Source organism: Coloeus monedula (assembly GCF_965178545.1).
Source record: "Coloeus monedula genome assembly, chromosome: 14".
NCBI lineage: Eukaryota > Metazoa > Chordata > Aves > Passeriformes > Corvidae > Coloeus > Coloeus monedula.
The window spans coordinates 15,486,697-15,502,575 of NC_138794.1; the positions used below are offsets into that span (position 1 = coordinate 15,486,697).

The 15,879-nt window shown below is 39.8% G+C and overlaps 2 protein-coding genes across 2 annotated transcripts; one reads left to right on the plus strand and one right to left on the minus strand.

The window, feature by feature from the left end:
• Positions 1-266: 266 nt before the first annotated feature.
• MCEE (methylmalonyl-CoA epimerase) lies at positions 267-6,928 on the minus strand. Its single transcript, XM_082290975.1, has 3 exons — positions 6,820-6,928; positions 2,760-3,100; positions 267-481 (listed from the first exon to the last, which is right to left on the minus strand). The coding sequence occupies exons 1-3, from the start codon at positions 6,848-6,850 to the stop codon at positions 329-331; spliced, it is 525 nt and encodes a 174-aa protein (XP_082147101.1). The 5' UTR covers positions 6,851-6,928; the 3' UTR covers positions 267-328.
• A 1,949-nt stretch (positions 6,929-8,877) lies between these two features.
• MPHOSPH10 (M-phase phosphoprotein 10) lies at positions 8,878-15,778 on the plus strand (the record flags this gene model as incomplete). The annotated part of the gene is made up of 11 exons (XM_082291031.1): positions 8,878-8,972; positions 9,467-10,118; positions 10,913-11,064; positions 11,471-11,642; positions 11,911-12,052; positions 12,466-12,533; positions 13,209-13,346; positions 13,560-13,670; positions 13,910-14,017; positions 14,557-14,787; positions 15,629-15,778. The coding sequence occupies 11 exons, from the start codon at positions 8,878-8,880 to the stop codon at positions 15,776-15,778; spliced, it is 2,019 nt and encodes a 672-aa protein (XP_082147157.1).
• Positions 15,779-15,879: the final 101 nt, after the last annotated feature.

Sequence of the window (15,879 nt, forward strand, 5' to 3'; positions counted from 1 at the left end):
TACAGTTTCTGTGGCTACAGAAGTAAAATCATGCTGCAAACAGGCAACAAAACATAAATTACTATGGTACATATGTAACTTAGCACATGTATTTGTTTTTAGAATCACAGAGAATTCAAGAAATGCCAACAATATTAATTCTGAAAATCAGATCAGCAACAACAAAAAAAAGATCCTAAATCTGTAGCACTATTTCAGTACTCAAAAGCTGTACTTAATCCATGGGAACTACAATGAACTTGTAAAGACTGAATACCACATCAATATTCCCAGCACCAGCTCAGGAACTTCACAACTCTTCTATTCTTTTATTTATGAATATTGCAGCTCAAGCTTGCTCAAGTTCCACAAGGACTCCATGGCAATCTTTAGGGTGAAGAAAAATCACAGGTTTGCCATGTGCACCTATTTTTGGCTCTTCACTCAATATTCGTATCTTTTTTTTCTTCAGTTCTGTCATAGCTGCTTTTATGTCATCAACCTTATAAAAAAGATACAGTTCACACAAATTAACATATTGCACTGTATTATGCAGATTTTACATTTAGGAGCAATAACATAATTCCTCAATGAAATGTTATTCCTAAATTCTAATATCATTCTGAAAATAAATTAAGTTGTAAAAACATTTTAAAACATCTAGTCTTCAAAATAAAAATACTACAGAGTTAGCACTTTTTATTTGAAGATTTTATAAAATACCATTTAAACAGATTGTGCTGTACTTAAGGAATTAATAAACTAAAATCACTCATGCACAAAGCCCATTGATTTTTTTTGTTACTTTATAAGGACTCCATAAATAATCTAAACTCTGCATTACTTTTACTAGGAAGATCATATTGCTTTCCAGTTCTCAAAAACTAAAGAAAAATATCTCCCTTTATAATTGCTGACAGAGCACTGACTCATAAATGCTGGTGAAAAGGGAGGGCAGTGGGCAGAAGGTAAAAGGAAAGTCCCTTTTAGATTCATATATTCTCCTTCTGAATAGGTTAAGGTTCATAAAGTTTCCTAAAAAAAAAAAGCTTGGAATAATAAAAAATATATCCAGAACAGGATGTGGTCTTCCTAATGAACTTAATTATAATAATAGCCATTAATACAGTATTTCAGTACAGTTTCCTACAGAAAAACATAATTAACAAAAACATGCCTATACTGTACAGTGTGATCTGAAGTTCTGATGTCATGTCATCGAATGAAATTTGAATTTTCATAAAACTTAAATGCATTCATTTTTTGAAATAATAATACTAACAGTTTAGAAAATTCAATAGTCAATAATGAATAAAGACCTAGAATTAAAATAATAGCATTGCTGTTTTTCAAGACTGAGGTGTCTGGACATAATTTGGTGAATAAATTCTCCCGATGCCATTGTAGGGAAGAAGAAAATTCCTGGCTTTAATTCAGAGGAACAGACATCACCTAATTCCTACCCATTCACTGCAGTTTTGTTTATGAATATTCCAAACTCACTACAGCTCTTCCTACACACAACTACCAGTCTGCAAAACAAAAAGGAACGACTGTCAAGTTTTATCTATACTAGATAGGCCTCATGTGACGTGTGCCATGGCCCCCCCCCAGATTCTTTCCCCGAGCAGAAAAGCCACAGCAGCTGCTGCTCTTGTCCCGCAGAGATGGCCTGAAGAGGAACCAAGTCTGGGCTCAGCTGCAATGAATTCCTGCCTCCCCAAGGATGAGTGACAGTAAACAGTGGAAAGCCTTTGGGTGCATCCATGTTAGGAAAGTACCAGGCTTGGACTGCTCTCTTACTCTACTGTGTCCAGCACAGTTTTCACTGGAGGTATTAAATTGTAACTGGTCAGGAATAATTTAATTTCTTCTTAAAATACTTACCTTTTTTGAAACAAGTTGCCTATCAAAACATCTGTCTAAATTTTCCTTTGTATAAGAGAGAAGAAATTAAGAATATTTTGATAAACTTGTTAGGCTTCTTCTCCAGTATGGAAATGATTTTTACAATTCAGCTTTTTGTAAGAAATTTGTTCATAAAAGGTATTTCTACAAAATATATTTAAAATTTTCAAATGAACAATTGATACTTCCTGACATAAAAGACCAAAAACCAATTTTACTCACATCACTAATCCCATTACTTTTTAATATTACGCTTTGCATAATTATGCTTTGAAGTAATAAAGTTTGCAAGACTCTGCTCTACAAGATATTTAAAACATGTATCATAGGCAGCAGCATGAAGTTTTGCATCAAAAATGTACACTAAAACATGAGTATACTAAATAAGATAATGATTTCACCCAGCACCTTTACATTCCCTTGTACTTCCACATCAATTTCTCTTTGATGGCAAGGAAGAACAGGACAGATAAGCACAATGGACAGGCTTTTTTGACTTTGTAAAATCTGAACTATACCATAGCTTAAACCTACAATTCTTTTTCTGCTGTATGTCCTTTTATGTCAGGAAGTTGACACCTATCCAACACTGTTCACAACCTCACCACTCTGTCACAGTGGCTACTTAGCCCTTTGTTCCCCAGTTCAATCTTTATAGCATAAAAGAGGAAAAAATGATCACATAGCTCACTAAATGGAACTGTGACTTCCAAAACATTAAAAAAGGGCATGTTTAAGACTTCTTCTTATGAAATGTAATTTTTCACAAATATGACAGCCTTATATATTAGTTCTTGACACAGGTCAAGCCTATTAAAATATGCATACTTTAATGTATCTATCTTATTACATGAAATATTATGTTAAGATACCTCAATACAGATATGATGCATTCCTCCAGTCTTGTTTTTTTGCAGGAAGCTTGCAATGGGACTTTTCTCTCCTAAAGGATGTAGAAGTTCCAGCTTGGTATTTCCCAGCTCCACAAAAACAGTGTAGACACCATGTTCGGGAAGAGCAACAGTCTCACTCACCTGGGCTCCTAACACATCTTTATACAAGGACTGAGCTTTCTCCAAATCAGGAACTGCAATTGCCACATGGTTAAGTCGGCCCAGTTTCCACAAACAGCTTGGAATGTTTTGTGAAAAGGGCTTTGATGATGATAGAGTTCGTATTGTTGGAGCTGAGATCTGCAATCTGCTAAGAAGCCCTGAAAAAAAAGTGAACAGCACTGACACGACGCTTTTGAGAAAGTATCGGTACCTGCTCTTTCCCCTTCACAGGCCTGCAGAGCTGCCAAGTCATTGGCACACCCTTGTGCAATGCTCAGGGTAGACTGAGAGCAAGGAAAACAGTTACTCTGTAGAACTAACAGTTTAATGAACACTTTTTCAGACTAAGTAAATATTCAGAAGTATTAAAAAAAATAAATAAGAACCCAAAGCAGACTTAAAGTTGGTGTAAATCCTTACGTATGCCTGTTAAAAAGAGGAATACAGGACCAATCATAAAGGTCAACTGTATAATGTGTTTAAAAGTGACTTTTGAATTTTTCAGAGCTTCTTACAAAATAGAGAAAGAAATCAGGATATGCCTACACATCTCGAAATTACAGCAAACAAACAAAAAAAACCACGAAGAAACAGAAAGATATAAAATGAGGATAGTTACAAATTAATTACATTAAAAATTAATCTGTCAGAGTACTAGAATCTGGAGGAGTTGGGGGTAGGGAGAGATTGTGACAGTATCAGTTGTTTCTAGCACCAGAATTAGAATTAGATTAAAGGATATATTCATAAAAGCCACATTTTAATTCCATGCCAGCTTGCTTTAGGCCAAGTCAGAGTTCCCAATGCCTCAAGGCCCAAGCTAGAGGCATCTTAGCATTTTGGTAGTCTTTGAGGCATTCTTTGCTTTAAAGTCACAAATGTGCTATTTTTCTAAGAGATTGTGCCACTGATGCACTGAGATTCTGGATGCTTTGCAACACACTGAGGATAGATAGCCTGGCTGGGCTCTTGGTACTTTGTAACGTTAGTAATAGCTGTAATTAATCAGCTTTGCTTCACAGTATGGAACTGAGAACTACCATTCCACAGGAATTCAAGATTCTACAGCTACCAGTTAATTTTTCTTCACAAAGATAACTGATGAGTCCTTAAATCTAAGCCTTTCTGAACATGGTGCTGTGATGGAGAAAGAAATGTTTGCATGTATTTGACACTTAAAATTACAACATGCAATGTGCATATTAGCAAGGACTTAGCATTAGCATTGTAAAAGTAAGTCTACTCACAACCTTTTGATGATACTAAGACAACATCCTACATTAAGTATTTCCAGAAACTTATCCAGTGCTGCAAGTAACTGCCCTGGAGTATTTCTTGCCAGGTTTCACACAGTCAATCCTGTTATCTCCTTCACCACAGCCAGAAGTTCTGGACAATTCTTTCACTTGTTACCTTTAGGCTGTCATACTAGGTATAGGACAGCAACTGCTTTTCAACTTTTTACATGTTAAAAAAATCCCCTAGAAACTTCTACACAAAGAAAAATTCTTGTTTTTCAAATGTCTGTGGAGAAACTACTTTTTTAGAAACACTCGCCACATCAATGCAGCTGAATCAGGGTGAACCAAGTAATTTCCTGAGGAAAGCAGTACTGTGCAATGCCTATAATGCATCAAGTAACAAACAGGCAGGAACTAGGTGGCATGATTAAAGGCATGGATAATTAACTAGTATAGGGTTTGACAGTTAACCAGAGTAAATAAATGTGTTACAAAAAGTAAGAATCCCCCCAACATCTGCTATGCAGTCTTTTCTGCCCACCTAAGCTTCTACTGAAGTAGTTCAGTTTTGTACTGTAATTTCTTAAGACATGATTCAATTCTTGCTGAAGCAAGAGGTACTTTTCCACTTGGAGGAGGGCACTATTCTCCAAATAAGAAAAATTCTTTGAAAGAGAAGGATCCCTTACTATATAAACTGTTACGTTTTCCAGAGCCTTTTACTGTTTTATTCTTTCTTCCAACTATTATCAGACTGCAGTTCAATAGAAATACCACTACCGTAGATCTTTTTTTCAAGCAGTCTTTACTGCAAGGATTTTCCCATTCTTTTACATCTGACATTTATAATTGTTGCTGCACTTCACCCAGGTCATATGACTACATAGTTATTGTAATTTAATTTGTATTTTTTCTATTTCAAGTAAATTGACACAGACTGTTTGTTATTCAGCTATTTGTGAAGCACTAGAAAAAATAATAGAAAATGCTCTTTCTTCTGGGTTCTGCCCAAGAAATACTTGATTTTCCCAAGAAATACTTGATTTATTGTGGTGTTTCCTGGGAAGACAATAGATTGAAAAAGCGACGTATATTCCTACGATTCTTGTAAAGTCAAAGATACTTAAATGCCCACTCATATAAGCATTTACTCTATGAAGCCTTGTGAATTTATCCTAGCTCTAGTCAGATGAATACAGATTAATTTAAATCCATAATTGACTGAGATTAAACAAAAAGCATTTGTGTTTTTCTTGCATTATCTAGATTAGTAACTACATAGGTTACTTAGAATTCTAATCTTCTTCTAACCCGATAATCAAAAAATGACCCTGCAGTAAAAAGGAAAGCTTTTCAACAAACTTCAGCTTGAAACCCCATCACTTCCACGCTTCCAGGAAAAAACCACTTGTATTTACATATACATCTCAAAACAGTTCTATAGTATATAACTTTCCTCAGCTGAATTTGAAGAATATTTTTAAATTTATCTATTTGGGGCTTATTCTATTAATGGTTGACTGATCTGCTAGTATTATGCACATCAGAGTTTGAACATACAGCTGCACCAGGTAAGGGTTACATTCTTTAAAAGAGCAGGTTATGAAGCAACAAGTCTGAAGTACCCCATAAACTGAGATCCTCATTCCTCAAATGTTTATTCATTGGCTTGTTTGTTGCTTCTTATGTAGAGCAGTGTTCACTGACTTAATCAAGGAAACTAAGGAGTCAAACACAAGCCAAATCCAACTGAACTCAGTCATGTTCTCCATGGGAAGGTTTACAAAAGTGGGTTGCAGTAAGAATCTTGTCACTGGGCACTGCTCTATTGTCAGCTGTTTCAGGCGGAGAAGAACTCCCAAAGCATGGAGAGGATGCTGCCACCATAGGGAATCTGGCACATAGGAGCTGTGTGTTCACTCTCTGGGCCAAACAGAGAAAGGGCATAGTGTGGCCTTCTTAAAACCCAGCAATTTCAAGGTGGTATGAGCATCTCAGGAACTCTGGAAGCCAACTGGGCTCACAGTGCTGCTCTGCTCTGTGCTGGAGGGGGCTTTTGGGAATCAGACTCCACAGCTCATGGAAACTGTCTCACTGTGCTGCAGCTCTGGTTCCCTCCATCAAAGTGCAGCCATACAGAGGTCTTTTCACTCCCAGTATCCTAGTGATTGATCATGGACAGCCTTGACCCTCTCATTCACTTTTCTCCTGGTCTGTGGCTACCAAGTAAAATAGTGTGGTATAGGTATTGTGAGTTTAACCTGCCCTACCAGATTGAGCAGTACAGGTTATTAGCATGAACGGGAAATTATTTTGAATTTGACCTCCAAACCGCACCTCAAAAAAGACAAGCTCCTCCTTGCGCCTTGAGTTTGGAGTTTGCTCTCTAAGTTTACCCTATGCCATCTAATGTCAGTTGTTAATGTGCCCATCAGTTGGATCGGGAGATCTTGGTTTTATTTACAGAAGCGGTAGTTTCGTTTGGCCTGCGAGGCTGTCACGGAGAGATCCGCCAGGCCGGAGCAGGCACCGAGACCCGCGGCCGCCCCGTGCCGGCCCCGCCGCGGCCGCCCGCGTTCGTGCCGCCCCTCCCTCAGCCCTTCCCGCCGCCGCCCCGCGCTGCCGCCCCGCGTTACCGGCCGCTCCGCGCCGCAGCACCGCCGCCATCTCACCGCCCGATCGGCCGCGGGGCAGCGCCGCCCTCCCCGGCACCCCTCCGTGCGGGCCTGGCGCCAGCGCGGCGTGTCGACAGCGGTGTGTCACGGCGAGGGGCCGTGCCCGGCAGCACAACGCGCCATTGGACCTGCAGCTCTCGCCTGGCTGCGGGGAGGCGGCCGTGCCCTCCTGAGGGCCGTGCCCTCCGCTGCGGCCGTGGCCGGCACTGCTCAGATCTGGGAGAGAACGTGCGACGGAGGCCTGCGGTAGCAAGGGACATTTGCCGAGGCAGTTTTCTGAGCAAATCCCACAGAATCAATTAGGTTGGAAAAGACCTGTGAGATCATCGAGTCCAAACTATGATTGAACGTGACCTTGTCACCTAAACCAGAGCTCTAAGTGCCACATCCAGACTTCCCTCAACAACTTCCAGGAATGGTAACTCCACCACCTCCCTGGGCAGCCCATTCCAGTATCTAATCACCCTTTCTGTGAAGAAATTTCTCCTGATGTCCAACCTAAATGTACCCCGGTGCAGCTTGAGGCTATGTCTTATTGTCCTGTTGCTGTTGCCTGGAAGAAGAGACCAACCCTCACCTGGCTACACCCTCCTGGTGTAGGGAGTTCTAGAGGGCAGTAAGGTCATCCCAAGCCTCCTTTCTCCAGGCTGAGGCCCACCTGCTTCCTCAGCTGCTCCTCATCAGACTTGTGTTCCAGTTCCTTTTCCAGTTCTGTTGCCATTCTCTGGACTTGCTCCGGCACCTCAATGTTTTTCCTGAATTGAGGGGCCCAGAACTGGATACAGAACTCAAGGTGTGGCCTTACCAGTGCAGAATACAGAGGAAGAATCACTTCCCTGGTCCTGCTGGCCGCACTATATCTGATACAGGCCAGGTTGCCATGGAGCATTGTGCCAGAGAGACTCAGGATAGCAAGGAGGCTGTCTGCTGATGCTGCACTCCCATTGTGTCAGGCATAGCACCCTACGAGTTGCTGAGATATATCCTAAATAGATAAACAGCGTGATTACACGTGATTAGTTAAAAGTGCAGATTAATATCAGCTGTCACGATGGATATTTGAAAGTCCCAATATATGACACTTTCAATTTCCAGCCCAGGTTGTGTATCAGGTGTGTTTCTGATGTTCAGTGAATTGCAGGTACAGGTCACACTCATGGCTCTGCTGGCTGGGCCCTGCTCCACACCATGGTTTTTTGAGTGTGCAAAGTGACAGTGATGGGACACACAGAAGTGGCATTGCAGGGCGTTCTTTGCACTGAAAAGGCTTCATTTGTTGGTAGGAAGGAAACAAGAAAGCAGCAGGGGCAAGAGCAGTATTGAAGTTGGAAGGTTGGTCACAGTTTTGGATCAATTTGTGGAAGGGCTGTGGGTGGCTGGAAGGGGTCTGTGGGTGTAAGGCTTAATTTGACTTTATAAAATTAACTTTAAGGAAAACTACATAATGTAAGAGGGGAGTTGAAGAGCACTGGGAAGTGCTGTGCTGATGGTGAAGGGGTGTGTACATGCCTCGTTAGCCTGTGCTGGGAGACACCAGGTAAGATCGGGGGTTTTGCCCACAGAATCAGCTGGAAATGTGCGGTTCCAAAATAGCCCTTGTATCTAGGTCAGAGACTCAAAACTGTGAAGACGACTGTAGCTTCACTATATTTAGAGCAGGTTTCCCTGTGCTGATGCACATCCTGGTCTGTAGCAACACCGTGCCCTTCCCAGGGCGGGAAGCAGCAGCCGCCGGTATATGCCATACCCTGCTTGCGGTTCTGGGACAACGAGGCACTTCTGACGGAGGGCAGGGCCAGGAGGTGAGGATGCTTTGGTTCGGGAGGCGGGAATGCCATGGCTGAGGAGGTGGGAATGCCGTGGCCCGGGAGGCGAGGCGGGGCGGGGCAGGGCAGGGTTTCGTGGGCGGAACGGAACCACTGTGTGCGGAACCTTGGCGGCGGCCGCGGGAGCCGGCCGGACCGGAGTGCTGGGCCGCGCGGTGGAGGCGGTGCCGGGTACCCACGTGTGTGCGGGGCAATGGCGGCCGTGCCGGGCATCCCGGGGATCCAGGGGATCCAGACGTGCCTCAGGGTGGCGGGAGCGGCGGCGGCGCGTCCCGAGTGCTTCCTCAGGTACCGCGGGGCGGCGGGGGGAAGCACTGGTAGCCCTAGAGAAAAACCTGGAGAAGACTGCCCAGGTGTAAAAGTTGAGGAGTGAGGCGGTGGACAAGGGCAGTTACCTCTTTGAAACTTGGGGTCTGGCTCTTGGACGATTGAGGTGTTTAGTGCTGTACTGTTTACTTCCCAAAAATGTCTGAGGTGCTTAAATACGATCAGCGTATTGTAAGAGGCAGCTATAGAAAGCTGGAATGTTCTGTCTAGCTGCTACTTCATACACCAAGTGTAATAAAGCTGAAAGGATTAAGAATTCTGTCTATTTTTTTCTATGAATGTGTACTAGCAGTACTTCAAGAGATGTGTAGAAAGTTAGGCCACAGTAGTAATTGTTGAAAGATGCTGCTCTGTAGCACCAGAAACTACCAAAGCAGATATAAAAAGAGTAGCAGTGTGACCGTGTCATTAACTTAATGGACGGTGTTAAGGTCTTTTATTTATTGTGCTCTTAGTGTGCAGGATGGACTGGCAGCCGACTTCAGAGCAATGACAAAGACTCTTTACGATTTGAATAAAGGAACTCACATAGTTCGTGGGGGTCCTCTAAAAGAGCTGGTGATAGAAAATTTTGATGAAGAACAGATTTGGCAGCAACTAGAGCTCCAGAACAATGCAGTTCTCGATTTCTTCAAGAAATCCATTGCAAGGGATGCCGAGGATGAAGATCTTTGCCTTCTCTCAGACCAGGAAGAGGACGGCTCAGATGTGGAGACCAGCAGTGACAAGGAATTGGAAGACACCATAATGGAAGCAGAAACTGAACAGAAGAGTGTTTATACAAAAGATAAAGATAAAACTAAAGCTAAAGAAAAACAAAGTAAACTCAGAGAAAGCATAATGCAGAAATACAGTGATGAGGATTCTGATATTGACTTTGATATTGAAGCAATGGAGCAACAAGCTAAAACAGCCAAGGAAACCACATTGAAAAAAAAGGGAAAAAAATCTGTAGTGGATGACAAGTTTTTCAAGCTGGCTGAGATGGAAGCTTTTTTAGAACATGCAGAGAAGGAAGACGAAGAAGAAGAAGAAGAAGATATTAATTATTTTGAAGACATTATCTCAGATGATGAGGAAGAAGACTCTGAAGAAGCTAAAGTCAAAGTAAGAATACCAGTAAAATAATTTTTTGATATCTCTTTTCCTTTAAATCAAAATCTGATATCTGTTAGGATGACCATAACCTGTTTAACTCTGTAGAAACTGCCAAGTTAAATTTGTTTAGTGGCTAATGATTACTTCTGAAGCTTTACTTTTAACAATGAATATCTGGTAGGACACAGTCCTAGTGTAGGAGGACATAGTATCCTGCTATTCCAGTCTCCCCTTAGATGGGCCTTGGGCTTTTACATAAATAAAGGAAGAGATAGTACCCACAAGAAATAAGGGACCTTGAAGAATTGCAGAATAGGTGACCCAGCAAATGAGAAAGATTTGTTACTCAGCATCTGGCAGTTAAAGATCACTAAGGTGGCTGATGCAGAACAGAGGGCTTTTTCCAGGGACATGGCTTTGTAACTCTGATATAACTTAAATTGATGAGCAATTGTTTCAAAAATAAGTATTTTATTATTTAAGATTACCAGACATTCTCAGTAGCAAGTAAGAAATATACCCAGGGAATTTGTGTGCATTCCAACAAGTATTTGGCAAAATATACAGCTCCTTGACTTCTGTATGTTTAAGTCATAGAGAATTGTAAATAGCGGTAAAAGAAATCAGTTTTGCTATGATGCCCTACCACAGGTTAATGCATCACTAACCCGACTTACTGTTACACAAGTAGTGCTGTTCCTCAGGCACTAAAAACTTTAAAAGACAGGATACCCTTTCATTTCTGTCAGTCTTAACACTTGTGGTTTGTTGTTTGGTTTTTTCTTTCCCTCTCACCTTTTTAGCCAATTAAAAGTTCTAGAGATATGACGTACAAAGATTTCTTTGATTCAGTTGATGATGATGATGATGATTTAGTAGCTAATGATGCTGAAGAGGATCAGGAAGAAGAAGCAGACAGTGCTGTTGAAGAGCAAAATGAAGAAAGTATGTCTGAGTAAGTATAGGCTTTATTTGCAGGTGAAAATATCCTTGTAATTTTACACTAAAGTGAAGTAGAAAATACTGGGAATGCCACACTCACTCTGGTCATAGTTTGCCATTCTCAGTTAACTGTTGTATATTCATGGTTTGTGTTGTCACCTCATTTAAAATCAGTTTATTTAAATTTTTTTAGTATTATCCCTGGATATTTATGTGAATAAAGCATTTTAGAGTTGTTCAAAGTTTTTTTATTATCCCGAAGTTTCCCTAGAGTCCTCTACCTTTAGGGGAGTCTTTGAGACTGGTTGTAAAGTGTAAGTTAGTTGTAACAGGTAAACGTCTAAGGGCTGAAACATCTTCATGTGAAAAATTATAGAGGCCTCTCTATCTTTATTTTATATTAAATGTTATTGTTACAGATTTGAGGACATGGATGAAATGGTGGAGCACATGAGAAGTAAAGAAGCTTCTAAAAAAGTAACTTTTAGTTTGCCAGATGACAGTGAAACAGAAGATGTAACTGAAGTGCAATTAGAGAAGAGCATCAATCCCAGTGAAATAAAGTCATCTTTTGAGAAGAGACAGGAGAAGGTAATTGTGGTTTGGTTGCTTTTTCATATTTTATTTGGCTAATACTTCAAAAGAGTGGCAAATTTTTTTTTTTTTTTACTGGTTGTGCCATTTGTTCAGTCTAGCAAATATGAAGAGGGTGTTTAAAATTTAAGAAAAACGTGGTTTATCTACGTAGATACATCGGCAATCATATATTCCCTCATGTACCTGAAGTAAATATTAATTTCTTGCTGTGGGTTTATGAGTGTGTTCTATTTTAAACTTCTTAGGAAATTGTGTTTTTCAGATGAGCAAAAAAATAAAAAGTTTAGAAGAAGCATTGTTAGAGGAGAAACCTTGGCAGCTTAAAGGAGAAGTGACTGGACAAAAACGCCCTGAGAATAGCCTTTTGGAAGAAACAGTACTTTTTGACCATGCAGTCCGAATGGGTAAGGAGAGGGACAGGGCTTTCCTGACTGCATGTTGCAGACCATGTTGGGTGTTCTGCCCTTTGGCCTTGCTGAAAACACCTGTGACTCAGGAGCAGGGTAACAGAACACCAAGTTAAACTTCTTGATGTCATTTTGAGGTTGTGCATTTTCACAGTGGAAACTACAGGAAATTATAATATTTTTTGTTAATTTTTAATTTACCTGGAAAATCATAACTTTGGTGGCAGACCTGGTAATTTATGAGCCTCACATAATATGACTTACTTGTACTTATATTTACTTACTTCACCTTCAATTGCCACATTTTTGTGAAGGCCTTACTTTTTTTCTGTAGTTTATTCTTCGTAGAACAAGAAGTATTTCTTGCTGGAGAAACATTAATCTTAAAATACTTCACTTTTTCCTTTCAGCACCTGTGATCACAGAAGAAACTACTTTTCAGCTTGAAGATATCATTAAACAGAGAATATTGGATGAGGTTAATATTATCTTACCTGTTCCTCCTTATATTTTTCATAGGCTTGGTTCACATGGCACATTCTAAGGATGAGTTTGAAGCATTTCCAATGTTAGGTGTAGAGTTATCTTAATTTCTGCAACAGGTTGTTGTATGCTTTTGTCTTGATGAACATGTCTTTAGATTTCTAAGGAGCCCCATTTTTATATCCCTGTTATGCGCCAAGCTTTGGTGCACTTCAAAACATGCGTGTGTCCATATGAAACTGTAAGGATTTATTTGGAATATAATGCCAGTCTGTAAGTTTTGACTGTTACCATAACTAGTGCTCTGAGCATTCTGAACAGTGACCCAAACTCAGTTTTTTACTGCGTTTTTCTTCAAAGCCACTGATAGAAAATTTGTATCTCACAGCTTGTTGAGCCTTATTGTTCGTTGAATTAAAAAAGATGGGGAGGAGTTTGTTAACTTGTTACAGTTCTTGCCCTCATTCACTAAAAACAATGACACAAGCTAGACCTGTAACTTTTACTACTTTTTTTTTTCCAAATGAAAGTGTGAAACTTAATGAGTCCTGGGAAGCCACATGCATAAACTAGTTAATGTGCCAGATAAATAATTGAAAAATGTTCTAAATAAGATGTAGCTGATATTTGACTGTAGTTGCACTTGGTCATTACTTTATGACTTTCTCAGGCATGGGATGATGTAGTACCAAAAGAAAAACCCAAAGAGGAAGCTTTTGAGTACAAGAAACGGATCACTTTGGATCATGAAAAGAGTAAGCTGAGTCTTGCTGAAATCTACGAGCAAGAATACATGAAACTTCACCAGGTACTGTAAACAATGCCTTGCCTTTGGGTTTGAAGCTCACACCACATAATCTTGTGTGTTCACTTATACACTTTCAAAGTGGAAGTATTTGAGTCTTTCTCTAAGTGTTCACCAGTGAAATGGCTCTGAATTGTACATTGTGTTGTTACCACACTTCCTAAAGTAAAATGGCTGTATGAATGGTGTTACAATTACATTGCATTTCTAATGCAGCAAAAGACTGAAGAGGAAGAAAATCCTGAACACAAAGAAATTCAGGAAATGATGGATTCACTCTTCCAGAAGCTGGATGCGCTTTGTAATTTCCACTTCACACCCAAACCAGTAAGTGCATAAGTTTCATAAAGTTGGGGGCTTTCTCCTTTTTTCTTTGAACTGGATACTTTAAAATATATTCCAGAAATGGAAAGTAAAGTAAACATTGATGTTTACTGAGCTCATTCTTATTTCATATTAAATGCACTGTGATTGACTCTAAACAAACCCAAATACTTGGGATCTTCAGTTGTCTGTCAGCTGCTGAGATGGTGTGCTCAGTCCTGAATGTGTCGCCTTATTTCTAGCCGGTGCCAGAAGTTAAAATCGTTTCGAACCTTCCAGCTATCAGTGTGGAAGAAGTAGCACCAGTTGCTGTTAGTGATGCTGCTCTCTTAGCACCAGAGGAGATCAAGGTAAATATAAAATGGCATAAGGATTGGGAGAGGATCTGTGTGGTTTATAGAAGGTTGTACTGTCTCTCAGATCAGTGGAAATTCTGCCCCTTCTCATCCTGGTGGGTGGTTCCTCACCTTGTGGACCTTTTTGTCTAGAATTTTAGCATTGGTGGTTGTTGGGGGGTTTTGGGGGGTGAGGTGTTTTTTGTTTGGTTGGTTGGTTTTTTCTATCTGGGGAAAGAGTATATTTTATTTGGCTCCCGTAGGCCATAGTATTATGCTTTGGTTTTGGTCTTGACTGTTATGTGATGGCCATTGCTGTCCCAACATATATGTGGGTATTGGGAAGGGGAAAGCTAAATGTCACTAGAGCAGAGCGATTAGCCTGTCCTGGACCAACTCTACAAATCTCATTTCCCAGCTTTTGCCAGTTTTTGACCTTTGCCTTATCCTGAGCTGGCACTTGTAATAATGGAAATGCTGAGACAGATTTGAGTTCTGTGAAGTGAGTCTTGTCTTTTGCACTGTTACGGATCTAAAGATCATCTTCTCTTTAGGAAAAGAACAAAGCTGGTGATGTAAAAACAGATGCAGAAAAGACTCCCACAGACAAGAAACGAGACCTAAGAAGGAAAAAGCTCCGTAAACGAATGAGGCGAAGGGAAAAGGAGAAACGTCAAAAGCTTCTTGAAAAGATGAAACCAGAACAAGGCACAAAACTTAGCAAAAAAGCTGCTGCAGCAAAATTAAAAAGGCTTACCAAAGAAGGCAAAGCATCTCTGCTCAAGGTAAGACTAAAATCCCAAGGATAGATAATTTTTATCTAGAAAGAGGAAAGGAAACTTTATCCCAAAGAATTACAAGTATAAGGTTGGAAAAATATGAAAAAGCTGTATGATAAAATTACTTTATATAAAAGTGTGTTCATCAGGAAGAAATGATTTTGTGTGAGGTGCTACTTTTCTGTTTATTTCAAGGTCCACAAGGTGATATTCTTGCAAATAGATGTTCTTTATTTCCTGCATTGAAGCCATTCCACTTCATCAAGTGGGACTACTTGAATGCACATTAGGTTTCTATGTTCTATATAAGCTTTGGGTAACTTAAACTGTTTTGTAATACAATATTCCTATTTAACTTTGTCCTTATTTTGGAGCCTTCCCTATACTCTCATCAGATTGATATTATTTTGCATGCTATAAAACAGTAAACTTGTGTACCACTTACGATGTCTTTTAAATAAAATTCTAAAAATCTCTGAAATTCTGAAGTATTAGAAACTAATAGGAAAAATAACTTCATTACTTCCAGATGCTTGTGCTTACCTTTTCAGAAGGCAAGCAGAATACAAAATACAGGTACCCAGTTGTAATTCATGATGTGCCAGGATCTGTTCTTGATATGCCCCTGCTCTTACCGATCATGCTAATTGCTACTTAGAAAGAGAATGTAATCTTTATTTCTTTAGATAGTAGGAGTGGAATAAAAATGTGGTTAAAAATACCCTTTGAAAATCAGTTACCAGATCTTTTTGAAGTCAAATACCATTATGTGTGAGTAACTAGTAAGTAATATAATGGTACTGTGTGTACATTTCTCGGTTATAACAAATGTTTTGTCCATTGACAGGATGAAGGTAAAGACAAGGCCTTGAAATCATCCCAGGCCTTCTTTTCTCAGCTGCAAGATCAAGTGAGAATGCAAATCAAAGATGCAAGCAAATTAAAGAAGAAACAGAAGAAGGAGAAAGCACTCTCTGTTCATAAACTGAAGTTGTAATTTACCTTTTTTATATGTTGCATCTTGTATATATTAAAATTTTTTTCCAAATTTGAGTAGGTTTTATTCTGTGTTGATCTTTAAAATGCTTTGTGAGCTTG

Coding starts and splice junctions, on each gene's coding strand:
- MCEE (XM_082290975.1), bottom strand. CDS start 6,850: ATGGCGGCGGTGCTGCGGCGCGGAGCGGCCG. Junction 3,101..6,819: donor GCTGCGGCGCGGAGCGGCCG/GTAACGCGGGGC, acceptor CTTTTTTTTCAG/GGCTTCTTAGCAGATTGCAG. Junction 482..2,759: donor TGCATCATATCTGTATTGAG/GTATCTTAACAT, acceptor CTTTTTTATAAG/GTTGATGACATAAAAGCAGC.